The 14,354-nt window shown below is 45.5% G+C and overlaps 2 protein-coding genes across 2 annotated transcripts in view; one reads left to right on the top strand and one right to left on the bottom strand.

Annotated features, from left to right (window-relative positions):
* The window catches only part of Hinfp (Histone H4 transcription factor), a 96,244-nt gene that overhangs the window by 19,021 nt on the left and 62,869 nt on the right, over window positions 1-14,354 (top strand). The gene's annotated exons all lie outside the window — the stretch shown is intronic.
* Window positions 5,944-9,739, bottom strand: LOC123772215 (U-scoloptoxin(19)-Sm1a). The gene is made up of 5 exons (XM_045765281.2): window positions 9,593-9,739; window positions 8,718-8,800; window positions 8,335-8,369; window positions 7,173-7,308; window positions 5,944-6,800 (listed from the first exon to the last, which is right to left on the bottom strand). Exons 2-5 carry the CDS (start codon window positions 8,788-8,790, stop codon window positions 6,667-6,669), a joined length of 378 nt encoding a protein of 125 aa, XP_045621237.2. The 5' UTR covers window positions 8,791-8,800; window positions 9,593-9,739; the 3' UTR covers window positions 5,944-6,666.

Here is a 14,354-nt window from a genome sequence, read left to right as displayed (position 1 = left end):
GCCGGAGTGTGATGCTCCGTTGGGCAGTCCTCTGTCCTTTTCTGGCCTTGCACTCCTGCTGCTGTCTTCTCCAATTGTGCCGGATCGCTTTTCCTTTTCCTTATGTTTCGTTTTTCTCCCCCCTCTTCTCCTATCTGCTTGTCGTTTCCTGCCGACCTTTTGCTTGTTTTGGATTCTTTCTTTGGACTTCTTCTATTTTGACGCCCGCGTGCTTGAGGAGGCATACTCTTGCACCCGTAGAACTGTAGTACCCAACGTCTCGAGCGAGGGGAACCTTTTATTGTCAATCCCCCTTTCGTCGCTGAACCCGATCTCGACGGACTGACGGTTCTTAAGGTGGCGTTTGTGGGGCGTATACTCACGACGCACCCCTGGGAGGCCCCGGCATGATCGGAGATAGCTTCCTGTTGGGTGTCCTGCCTCTAATTGTGGCTCCATGGTGGGTATGGGGGCACATTCGTGGGTGAATTTGTCACTTTTCGTCTCTATGTCGTTGAATGTTTCCGTTGTACCCTCTCAGGCTCGTGGGGTGGGCGACCAAGCCCCCGAGTCGGCCTGTATTGGAAGACCAGGCTCTGTAGCTCCCGCTGCGTTGGGCCCCGACCTTGCTCCTCCTTTGACCGTCCTGACTTCTTCCCCCAGCTCCCCTCCCTCCTCTGTGGTTGGGTCGAGCCTCCAGCCCCCGGTGGTGACCACTTCGTCCCCTGGTGTGGCTAAGTCTTTCGTTGTGACTACTGCGCCTTTTGACCCCTCTCTCTCTAGGGGTTCTCAACGCCGTTCGCGCCCCAACCGCACTCGCTCGATTCCTTCTCGTGCTGATGCGTATCAGGCCTTGTTTGGTCCTGCTTCATGGGCCAAATACTTTGATCTCCTCCCTCTTGATTCTGCGCCTCCTGACGATTTCTCCCTCCATCGGCATCTTGTAGATTCCGTGGATGCGTCTGTTACTTTCAACCCCACTCGTCTCGGTACACGTGTCGTTGCTGCTCCTTCTCAGGATGCGGCTTCCCGCTTGGCTGCCTTATCTTGCCTTGGCGAGATCCCTGTTCGGGTCTCCAAGAACGTTCAGATGAATGCCAGTGTTGGCACTATTCTCCTCCCACTCCATGTTGCAACCGGTGTTCGGAATCTGCAGGATTGCCACGATGATATTCGGCATATCCTTGATGCCCAAGGCCATTCTGTCCTCCAGGTTGACTCGTTTACTCGTCCCCCTCGTGGTAGTCGCCGTCAACCCCTCCGGGTTGTGAAGATTACCTTTGATGGTAGGACCCTTCCACCCTCTGTCATTCTTGCTGGTGCCAGGTGCTCTGTCCAGGAGTACATTCCTTCTCCTCGACTCTGCAACAAGTGCTGGAGGTTTGGGCATGGTGCCCTCCGCTGCTCCGGGACTGTCTCTCTCTGTCCTTTGTGTGGTGGCAAAGGTCACTCTAAGTACCAGAAACAAACACCCACACCCCACACACGCACAGACAAGGACACCCACCTGTGCACGCAGGCACAAGGGAAACAACGCGCACAACACAAACATAAACCAACCACACGAATCACTCATACTTCTCTGGGTACTGCTGAGCCGGAAACCGTAAGCAGTAAGCCTCCCAAATTAGTAGTTCGTCGTCAGTACGCGTACAACCAAGAGCCGCAACAGGCCGGGGCATCGAATCCGGCATGCCAAGGATGAAACGCTGCACCCACTGTGGGAACCGACCTGTGAGATTTATATTTATTTAATTTATATGAATTTATATTTACGTTAATTTATATACTTCGATAGCAATTTGTATAATGTTAAGTGGACTGTATTTCTGCAATAATCTCATAATCTCACAAATCGATCCTCTACACATTAGGGGGGGTTTATATTTATATATATGCAGCCAATCAAACTACAGAATTAACTACATACATTGAAGAGGTTCCTTATCTTATAGTACAGCAGGTTAGTCCACCAGGTATAACTAGGGTGTAGACACCAAATTATCCTCTTTGAGGTAGCTTCCGTCACCCAGTAACTGGTGCACAAAATCTTCCTCGTCTTGACCTGTCAAAAGTGCGCTAGCTGTGAAGCCAGAATCCTATATATGACAAGCTATATCAGAGAAAACACTATACAGTACATGGAACAATAAAGACCTGGCTTAATTACCTTTAGTATGAGGCGATTTCGCGTTCTAACCGGCATACCCTACCCAATGACATTAATGGCCACTAATGATAGATAATGGGTTTCGGAAAGAACACTTAACTTGAATTTGTAGACAGCGTGTTGATAATGGTACACTTTTAGTTTCCATAACACTACGTCCAAGTAAATTTAACAGGAGCCGAATTTGCTCCCGTGTGAGCCTCTGGTCTAGTCTCAACAATGGCTGCATCTAACACTCCATACTATTGACGCCTGGCCGACATTGTCCAGATATGATAGGAGCCAAATTTGCTCCACACGTCTCGGAGGTGACACAACAATGGCTCCCCTCCTTCCTCCCTCTGACGCCTGGCTTACATTGTCCACATGTCAGAAAGTGATAGAAGGGTCACATTTACTCTACTTTAATATTGATAATTAAGTTAATTTATATGAGATGTTTTATGATGGTAAAGTCCAAAGACTAATGTATTTAAGAATAATTCCCAGAAGAATAGCTGGTGAATTATAATAGTATGTGGTGATGATATCCCGTTTTCTATAGACGGTAATTCCACTACAAGTTACGTTTTCTATGGGTAACTTGTTTATACAATACAGCTATTATCTGTATGATTATTAAATGGTGTCGGATTTTCCGACACCCACGGAACCCAGATGGTAGAAGGGCACCAGTGAACAGTCCGCATCAGGACATCAACCTGAAAACTCAGAGCAGGTCCAGTTCCGTCGATCACTTCTCCGGTCGGGAGGATGAAAGGGAGGGGTTGCTCCCTAGGAGGCCGGTTACAGGGCCGCACACTTGCAAGCACACCGGCCTGCCCACCAGGGCACGCACTTCGTTCGTTGTCGGGCACCACACCAAGCCCCGCGGAGGGTGGCTCCGCAGGCGCTCCAGTGCCCCCACCAACTGGAACAGGTGCAGAGGCCCCCCTTCGCACATCCTTCGACAACACCACCACCAGGTTGCGATCACCAGGGGCAACCGCCCACTGAGGGGAGCCACCAGCAGGAGGCACAGTGTCCTACGCAGAAGGCACCACAGGAGGCAACACATCGTCGTCCACAGCATCGTCGTCCACAGCATCGTCATCCACCGCATCACGTTCCTCAGCCCACGTCCGGCGAGGCGACGCAGCCCGAGCCGAACGACGGCGCTTAACAAGAGGCTGCTGATCGTCGGAACTGTCACCCCCAGCAAGCGGTGTCCCAGAAGAACCAGCGGCAGGCGGCCCCAAGGCCGGGGCAGCACGATCACGCAGAACAGTAGTCTCAACAACGTTGGGCAAAAATCCACTACCATGCATGGAGACCGGAAATGGAGAAGGAAGAGACACAGCAGGCGGAAGGGTAGACAGCACACGTGAGGTATCCAGCGGGGACGACAGAACCAGCGCAGGAGAAGAATTACGTGGGAACGAGGAAACCACCAGAGGTGTCAAGGTAGAGGTAGAAGGCAGAGAGTCTTACACACCACCACCCCGACAGCCCCGGGAAGCACACGCCCGTTGTCAGGAGAAGCGGGCAGCACCCAACGTCTCCACGGAAGCAACCGGCTGCGGATGCACCTCCGCAACCACCGAACTACGAAGATCTGAAGCAGGAGCCCCCAGGTCCCCAGAGCTCACCATTGGGGCAAACATACCAGGGCCAGACAGAGCAGGGCCAGATGGAACGCCTGCCGGAACCGCCGCAGGAACAACACCAGGCACCAGGACAGAACGCGGAACCGCCGAGGAAACCCCACGCACAGACAAGCAGGGAAAGTCATCCTCCAGGAAAACCGAAGGATCCTCAGCACGAGGAGCGTCACAGCTGGCCGCCACGTGGCCCTCAGCGGCACACCGGAAACAGGTTCGTGTCTGACTCTGATAAAATATATGCAGAGAGAGCCCACGATATGAAACCCTGGAAGGAATAGGGTTTGCGACGCGCATGACGAGCGTACGAGCGCCCAGACGGACCCCTTTCAGCCGGACGGCACTCAAAGTGGTGAATTGGTGCTTCACCACTACCCCATACCGCGTAAACACCGACATAAGCTCTGCCTCAGGGAAAGTCACCGGCACACCGTGAACACTCACAAATGTCAAGGCCCCCAGGGATCCAAGATCTCCACAGTCACAGTCGAAGCATGAATAGGAAGCGAGCATGCATCCCAGCGTGCCACAAACTCCTGGTAAAGCAGCGACGTGGCAAACAACACTGCCACACGAGTAGGCGAGAGCTTCTCCAGCCCCAGCAGATCAGAGACGTCAACACGGAGCCCGTCCAACAACGCAATCTCCTCAATGGGCCAGTCCACATCACCAGAAAAATCCAGTCTCACAGTATCAACCCGCCGAACACGGGTATCACCAGCAACAGTCATACCGCCGTCTGGATCCCCGGCTAGCGGGTGCACCGCACCTCAAACTGCTCCCACCCCCACGCAACACCAGGCGGCAACTGGCAGGTCAGGCGAGCACGTCCTAACCCCCTGGTGGCCAACGAGGCAATCCCTTTCTGGAAGAAGTGGATGAGGAGGAATTGTGTTGGTGTATAGACTGCTAGAGTTATACCTATGAACAAATCAAACTATGAAACTAGCTCACTACATATGTTAGTTGCTAAGCTTAGAGGCTGGTCCAAGGTAATTAAGAGCAAGAATAGAATGCAATTGAGGAAATGAATGAATTAAGTTTACAGCCTAGTAATGTTAGTTTACCGCTCTACCGGTCTCTCAAGTGTTACCCGTAATCCATTTTCTATATTGTTGTTAAGCTAATATCACATTTTGAACAATCACCATGTCTTGTAGACCTCTCTGCTTCAGAGATAAACCTTCATAACGATAGCAGTAACCGGCCTAGTTAGGTTAGCCTTAACAATGAACCTTGTGATCAACCCGTCCTCTTAAAATTACATCACTTTTCGCTCGTTTGCTTATATGGTAAAAAATGGACGTAATTTGAAATGAAATCGGCTCACGAATGTAACGTACTGTACTGTTTTGAGTCAGTAAGTTAGGAGAGGAAACTTTCAATTATCGGATTTCATAGCGTTTTGAAACCTTAGAACTTTTTGCCCTCCTAATGTACCAAAGGACCCTTTTTGTTTTGGAAACAAAAAATCTGAAATTTATTTTAAATTATTATTATTCATTTTCAAATTGCGCCCATTTTCGGCCATATGGGTTAGCGGTCAAATTCAGACGTAATTTGTAAGAGAACAGGTTGGCAGCACTGGACACTACCACTGGAGACGGCTGGCTGTGCGTGTCTGCCCCTCAAAAAGAGCCAAGTTTCCCCTTTTAATCTTTGTTCATAGACAGTCCACATTACTCTCATAGTCATCGAGCGCAATCCAATAAGTTATGTTAATGTAATGGGTTCGAAGCGGCGACCAGTGAGATATTATAACAAGTATATGATAAGTCACATAGAAGTTTAGTCATTTTTTAAATTATCAGGGGAAAGCGCCAAGCCATTAAGACTTAATAGCACTTGGAAGGGGTCAGGATAAGGATTTGGGATGGGACGGGGGGAAGAAATGGTGCCCAACCACTTAGACGGTCAGGGATTGAACGCAGACCTGCATGAAGCGAGACCATCGCTCTACCGTCTAGTCAAAGTGGCTGGGTAGAGGTATAATTGCCATTTGGAAATTTAATCAGTAGGGGAAACATTATTTTCAAACTATAAGTTTTGGACCTGTTTACCTGACGAGTATTATAATATGTTAATGGTGCAAGCAGCATGTTTGTGATTGTGAACATTTTTAATATCATGTAGAAATGGAAAATAAATACAACATTTTGTATTTGTATTAATATTTTTATTATATATAAAGAGTTTCACCAAGATGTTATCCATAATAACATATCTCTAGACAACCATATTCTGATAATGTCAACTAATCTTGCTTATGATTATTATCATACTAGATGTACCCGGCCATGCGATGCTGTGGCTCAGCAACGCATGTGCGTTGCTGAGCCACAGCAACGATTTTGAACAAACGAACATTTACATTTTTATTTATATAGATGGGGGGCCAAGCTAAATTAAGGATAAAATTCGTAATAGTCCTCCCCCAGGATGCAGCTATAAGATGAAGTCTCCCAGGACACAGCTAAACGTTGAAGCGTCTCAGGACCCACCAAGGAGATGAGACCCCAGGTTGAACCTGTTGAAGATGAAGTCTCCCCAGAATGCAGCTAGAAGCTATAGTTCCCACTGGCCGCAGGTAGAAGATGACGTCCCCCTGGCCGCAGGTAGAAGATATAGTCCCTCAGGCCGCAGGTAGAAGATGACGTTCCCCTAGCCGCAGGTAGAAGATATAGTCCCTCAGGCCGCAGGTAGAAGATGACGTTCCCCTAGCCGCAGGTAGAAGATATAGTCCCTCAGGCCGCAGGTAGAAGATGACGTCCCCCAGGCCGCAGGTTGAAGATAACGTCCCAGTGGCCGCAGGTAGAAAATATACATATATTCCTCAAAATGATCCTAGAGTTTAGTTTTCTTCGCTCTACTTCACAGCTAAGTGACTAAGATACAGCATACTTTCCCCTTACTGCACTTTCCCTTGGGGTCCTGGATCGGGACATGCCGGCAGTCCCGGAAGAAACGACACACGCCTCCACGAGCCTGGCAGTCTGTCACGGTGTCCGGAACTGTGGAAAGAAGGCGGCAATTGCGGTGAGCAAGGTGGGTTCATAGCATGCCTGAGTGAAAAAGAAGCAGGTGGGGGACGTACAAATGCATTGCCTTTTATCAGGATTGCACTTCCAGGTAACATCATTGACTGTATAAACAAAATAAGGAAGCGTTTGAGGTCCTTAGGAGAAGCATGAGGGGAAGGGAGACAGGAGATGGAATAGTTTGTTGTAACATTTACAAAGTAAATAGAAGCCGTAGGGGAAGCCATTTAGAGCCGTACTAAACAAGAGCAGTACAGTCAGAACTTGGGGGTTACCATTTCGAACGGCCTTTTGTTCTCGGAATAATGTAAAGACTTATAATTATATTTCAATCATCGAACTCACGGCCATAGCAGCATTCAGCGCCCAGATTCTGCTGGGAAGGACACAGGCCCTTCTGCGGGTGGAGGAGCCCAGCAGGACAAGCGGACTCCCGCACACATAACCCACCCTCGGCCGAGCACGGGTCCTCAGGCAAGAACTGTTGACAGAGAACAAAAAAATGGTTGGCCGATGCGAACAAACAATGGTGTTGAAAGATCAAAAACTAGGGAAAACGAGTAATATGGAGCTCTGAGTATAGACAACATGGAGGTGGAACGGAAGGTCAAGGAAGGGAAAAAAAATGAGACCTCACGGTATAGTGTAAACTGGTAACATAAACAAGTTAAGCAAAGGAAACTATTCTATAACCTAAAAGGACACAGAAAACGAGAAAGTAGCAAACAACGCAAAAATATAAAAACCGTGAAGTTAGTGGTCTCAAAACAGAAAATGGGTTTAAAGTTGCTGAGGAACAGAAATTGAGAAATAAAGATGAACAAGACAAAGACGATCCAGTGGAAGCTAACAAAATAAAAAAGTATTTTCATGTTGTTGATGAAGAAAGCTGTTCAAGTGTTGTTTAAGGCGAAGAATACAATTATACCTGACCCTGGTGCAGGGTTTGTAATGGTGATCACTGGTGCAGGATTTATAATAGTGATCACTGTTCTTGGGCCATACATTCAACAAGGTAAACACCCTTAAGAGGCCTTCAATCACTTCTCCATTCCCGGTGTGCCCCGGATGACGTCGTAATCAGCTGATTGAGTAAACATTGCCTTGGAGTTTGAGAAACGCTATTTACCTTCCTCCTTGCACACAAGCACAGGCAGCAGACAGACAGGCATACAAACTGAAGACAGACAGGCATACACACAACAGACAGACAGACAGGAATATAGGCAGCAGATAGGCCTACAGGAAGCAGACAGAAATGCAAAGAAGCAGAAAGATAAAACCAGGCGGGATGGCAGGCAGACAACAGGTAAAGATACAACCATACAGGCAACAGACGGGCAGAAATACAAACATACAGGCAAAAATAAAAACATACAGTCAGAAATACAAACATACAGGCAGAGAATACAAAGCGAGAGAGATAATGCTAGAGGGAAGAGAAAGCCGCGGGTCCACACTACCACACAAGAGCTACCCGAACTAATGCGAATCTCTCTTGTCTTACCTCCTCTGCCACAGCGACCTCGCCAGCTCCGTAACCTGTCATCAAGGACACACAAGTTATAATTTATACCAGTCAGCGCTACAAGTTATAATTTATAAGAGTTATCGCTACAAGTCGCACTTTTGAGCCAGCGGACAACATAGACAAGGCCATAACTAGGGCGCATAACGCTACACAGTATTCTACACAACTGTATTCACTACTCTCAGCTCTACACCTTCATGTATACTGTCAGCTCTACACCTTCATGTATACTGTCAGCTCTACACCTTCACGTATACGATCAGCTCTACACCTTCATGTATACTGTCAGATCTACACCTTCATGTATACTGTCAGAGATGTACACTGAGGGAGACCATTGGCAGTGTTGCCACACTTACCGACTTGGGCGGAGAGAGTCGGGGAGGCAGCGCCGAGCAGCAGCGTCACCAACACACACAACTGGACCCTCATCTCCTGCGTGCTGAGGATTGAAATTGAAATTGAAATAAGTTTATTGATGTAAAATACACACAACTTGATGAGGTAGCTCAAGCTATTCTCACCCCGTTCAGTACATCGTGTTAATACATACATAGACACACATCACAAACAATAAACATATTACCAAACATTCTGAGAGATAAACATCTACATTTCCTCCTTTACACAAGTAGTATGGTACCAGACGTACACACAAATACTTTTATGACTGAGGTATACTGTATAGACAATTTGCAAGAGATATGCAGATAATTCAACAAAAAATTACAGTCTTGTTGCAAAATTCTTATATCTCTCAAGAATATCATCAACCTTTACGTTGTGACACATCCAGGCTATTTGTTCAGGAACAGTCCTTATCTCAGTGTTTCTATATACGTTAATCAACGGACAATCAAGAACATAATGGTGCTGAGGATAGAACGCCACGAGTGAACATGCTGAGGATAGAACGCCACGAGTGAACGTGCTGAGGATAGAACGCCACGAGTGAACGTGCTGAGGATAGAACGCCACTAGTGAACGTGCTGAGGATAGAACGCCACTAGTGAACGTGCTGAGGATAGAACGCCACTAGTGAACGTGCTGAGGATAGAACGCCACGAGTGAACGTGCTGCCGTTATGACTGGGGAACCAACAACACATAAGCGATGACCTTGACCACATTTCCACAGCTGCTGAAGCCTAGTTATTGCTCGACTTAACAATTACTTCACTACACTTGCTAATTATAATGATATAATTCATTATACTAATAATAACAATACTCACTAAGAATTAAAATCCCTGGAAAGAAGTAGCAAGTGGAGCCGAGAGGAACTGTCACGTTGCTGGGTGAAACTTTGAGAGGAATTAGTGAGCCATGAGCTGGCTCCTCCTGTATATATAGTGCCTGGGCGGGAAGGTTGCCACCAGTCGCCAGATCCGCCACGTTAAATCAAATTAAATCACACCAAATGTTTATTCAGGTAAAAGATACATACATACAAGATGAGTTACAAACATAATGTTGGATTTCAAGATTTCAAGAGGTAGTACATACAATGCCTAAAGCCTCTAATACGCACAGCGTTTCGGGCAAGCGAAACATATTAATATATTTATATATATAATAATAAATATTTATTAATATTATTTATTAAAATTTATATTTATTAATATACAAATACAAATAATCGCCAACAGAACCTAAACACCTAACCTAACCAAAGCTATGCCTATATATACACAATATGCTAATATATTATAATATTAATTTATTATTGAGAACACTTCCGTTCTGAATGAACAGCATATAAAAATTTATGAATGCGTTGTGGGGTCGACCCCTGGATGTAATGGACTTGAGTCGAGGACGGGTTGTCAATCGTTAACCGTAGTCTCTGTTCACCCTAGCAGTGAATGGTTGTTAAACGATTTTGCGGGTCGTATTCTCTGGAAAATTAGTATTAAGGACCTGCCCGAAACGTTATGCGTTACGGGCAGGTCCTTACCTAGTGCCTATACAAGAATGTTAGAACTCTTGTGTGTATATATGTGTGTGTGTGTGTATATATATATATATATATATATATATATATATATATATATATATATATATATATATATATATATATATATATATCTTGAGGTTATCTTGAGATGATTTCGGGGCTTTAGTGTCCCCGCGGCCCGGTCCTCGACCAGGCCTCCACCCCCAGGAAGCAGCCCGTGACAGCTGACTAACACCCAGGTACCTATTTTACTGCTAGGTAACAGGGGCATAGGGTGAAAGAAACTTTGCCCATTGTTTCTCGCCGGCGCCTTGGATCGAACCCAGGACCACAAGTCCAGTGTGCTGTCCGACCGGCGCCCCCTATATATATATTTATATATATAATATATATATATATATATATATATATATATATATATATATATATATATATATATGTATATATATATATATGTATATATAATATAATATATACAAAAAACCTGTGTGGGTGTGTACATACGGCACTGTTAGTCTTCCATCTGGCATCCACCCAAAATGTTTTCCTATTCCTTGACGTCACGCAAAACAGTCAGGTTCGTGTTACTCTTCAGTTTCCAGGAGCGAGGTGTTAGGATATTTGTACGTCGAGGGCTGCAGTCATGCTAGTTACCGCGGCCTCGAGATGTCTGGGAGTGAGAGTATGGTTCACTTCCTCCTTGTCGGGGATAAGAACCTGTCAGGGTCAGATAACGATGCAAGTTAATAACAGCCAAATCGCACACTATTATAGTTACAGTTTAAACTATGTTTGTCTATGTCATACATACATACAAATATACGTATGCGTAAAAACACATTTGAAGAGTTAGAGAATGATGAACGTGTTTTCGGCTCAATTGGCCTACATCAGAGCAAGATAAAGTGGCTGAGCAAGCGAGAGATTGACTCTCTATCTTGTCTTGATGAAGGCGAATTGAGCCGATAAGGCGTTCAGCATTCTCTAATTCTTAGAATGTGTTTTTTCCGCATACTTAAATCGGTGTTTTTGTGATCGTTGTTGCATACATATATATACACACACACATATATATATATATATTAGTATATTTTGGTAGCAGTCTTTCCTGTAGACATATATTATTAAATATGACCGAAAAAGTAAGATTAATAATTCTAACACAAATTTTCTCGATCTTTCATACGTTTCTTTTCACTGTTATTGGTAATTCAAAAATCAATTCTCCAAAATTCATTTTTATTTCTAGTCTGACGCGACACTTGAGCGCGTTTCGTAAAACTTATTACATTTTCAAAGACTTTAGTTTACACACACACACACACAACTTTAACTGAATAGACCTTAAACATCTTCGAGTTTTATATACCTACATTTGGGTGAGGTGACATGTTACAATAGTTTTGGATGAGGTGAAAATAAACTTTTTACACAAGACAGAACACGAAACAATGGGTATTAAAGGTAGGTAACTGCAGAAGGCCTATTTTTATTGGCCCATATTTCTTGATGCTTCTATATTGGAGCGGAGTCTTGAAGTGGGTAGAATATAGTTGTGCATTAATTGGCTGTTGATTGCTGGTGTTGACTTCTTGATGTGTAGTGCCTCGCAGACGTCAAGCCGCCTGCTATCGCTGTATCTATCGATGAAAAATTTCTGTGTTGTTTGCTAAGATTTCTCTGGTGATGGTTTGGTTGTGGGAAGAGACTATATGTTCCTTAATGGAGCCCTGTTGCTTATGCATCGTTAAACGCCTGGAAAGAGATGTTGTTGTGTTGCCTATATACTGAGTTTTTTGAGGCTTACAGTCCCCAAGAGGGCATTTGAAGGCATAGACGACGTTGGTCTCTTTTAAAGCGTTCTGCTTTATGAAGGTCGACCTCAAGCGTGGTGCGGAACGACGACGCAACTGCAACCTCACAAGGGAGGAGAGGGACGCCCTATCAACGCTGAAAGGACGCACGGATATTGTGATTAAGCCGGCGGACAAGGGAGGTACTGTCGTCGCCTGGAGAAAGGACAACTACAGAAACGAGATGAAGAGGCACCTGGCAGACACTGCAGCCTACAAACAGATACACAACCAGGATGAGGCGCTTAGAAACGCCCAAACAAGGAGTAAAAGGATAGTCCTCAAGCTGTTCGAAAACAAGACTGGGGACGGGAAAGGAGGACTCATGCAGTTCTTCACCGATGGCTTTGAAATTTTGGCACAACGTTTCATTTGAATACGCGCTTGTTTTTATACACCTACTATATAGATGCCACACCTGTGACAGGTAAAAACATGTTTTTTTTTAAATAGCGCCATCTGTTGCACATAGGGGCAACATTCGCAATACTAAATATGTTACAATTCCATTTCAATGTTTCCAATTGCATTGATAAATTTAATTTTCATAGATTTCGATTTATTTTCATTTTGATTTAATTATTTTGTGTAACATTGAATTAAACTGTGTTGTTTACCATACTGTTCATTTCGTGAGTATAAGTATAAATGCCACACCTGTGACAGGTGAAATTATGCATTAAAAAAAAGCACCATATGTTACATGTAAGAGCAACACACACTATACTAAATATGTTACGATTCCATTTCACTGTTTCCAATTGCATTGATAAATTGAATTTTCATAGATTTCTATTCATTTTAATTTTGATTTAAATATTTTGTGACATTGCATTGGAATTAAGCTGTGTTGTTAACCATACCGTTCATTTCGTGAGTATAGTTTTTTTCATTGTTTTTATTTAGTTTTTTTAACTGTTCTTCTAATTTTTCGTTGATGGGAACATCTGATCATTTGATGTTCCCAATTTTCTGATGTAAACATTAGATCTTTTGGGACTGCATTGGACGAGAGAGTGGGGAGGACATGGGGAAGGGAGTCGTGGATGGTGGGGAGAACGAGGGGACGAGGGTGGGGGGTAATGTTGGGGAGGACGAGGGTATGGGGGAGTTGGGGATGGTGTGGACGTGGGGACGGGGGAATGGAGAATGGTGTGGAGGACAAGGGAACAGGGGAGCGGAGGATGGTGGGGATTAGGAGGGGACAGGGGACAGGGGAATGGTAGGGAGGGCGAGGGGATGGGGGAGTGAGAGATGGTGGGGAGGATGAGGGTTGGTGAAGTGGATAATGGTGGGGGAGGACGAGGTGACGGTGGAGTGGGGAATAGTGGGAAGGACACGGGGACGGGGGAGGGTAGAATGGTGGGGAGGACTGGGGGACAGGGGAAGGTTGCTGTGGGTCAGCAACGCGTGGCCGGATATGACATTATGTGGATATACTGACCTTCCATGACGTCATGTGTTGATACTGACCTTCCATGACGTCATGTGTTGATACTGACCTTCCATGACGTCATGTGTTGATACTGACCTTCCATGACGTCATGTGTTGATACTGACCTTCCATGACGTCATGTGTTGATACTGACCTTCCATGACATCACGTGTTGATACTGACCTTCCATGACGTCACGTGTTGATACTGACCATCCATGACGTCACATGTTGATACTGACCATCCATGACGCCACGTGTTGATACTGACCATCCATGACATCCCGTGCCTGTACTGGGCCAGATAACACGCGATGGAACAAGTAATTGGTTGTCAACTGGATGTAGAGGATGACACCATGGAGGATAGTGATATAGAAATGTCTGTGCAGAGGGCATCTCCACCCTCTTCAGTAAGGTATGATAGAAAGGGTAAGGGTAGTGTGAAGGCTGGGGGTGTGAAGACTATGGATGTGAAGGCTGGGGGTGTGAAGATTATGGATGTGAAGGCTGGTTCTGTAACCAGTCATGTGAAGAAACGTGGAAAAAAATTTACTCGGAGTATTGATCTGGTACGTATGAAGGACTGCGCCGCTAAATTATAAGTCTCTGAAAAAATTGAGCAGGTTGTTGCCGTTGAAGTTCACCGTGAACAAGGCCCCGCAGAGTCACCGAAACGTAGCGAGGGCACAGTACAACAGGTGAGTGAGGATCATGGTAAAGAGAACAGTGATAGGGCATGGTGGGATCTTG

This window comes from Procambarus clarkii, chromosome 69 (genome assembly GCF_040958095.1).
Source record: "Procambarus clarkii isolate CNS0578487 chromosome 69, FALCON_Pclarkii_2.0, whole genome shotgun sequence".
Classification (NCBI taxonomy): domain Eukaryota; kingdom Metazoa; phylum Arthropoda; class Malacostraca; order Decapoda; family Cambaridae; genus Procambarus; species Procambarus clarkii.
This window is presented reverse-complemented; position numbering and strand designations above follow the sequence as displayed.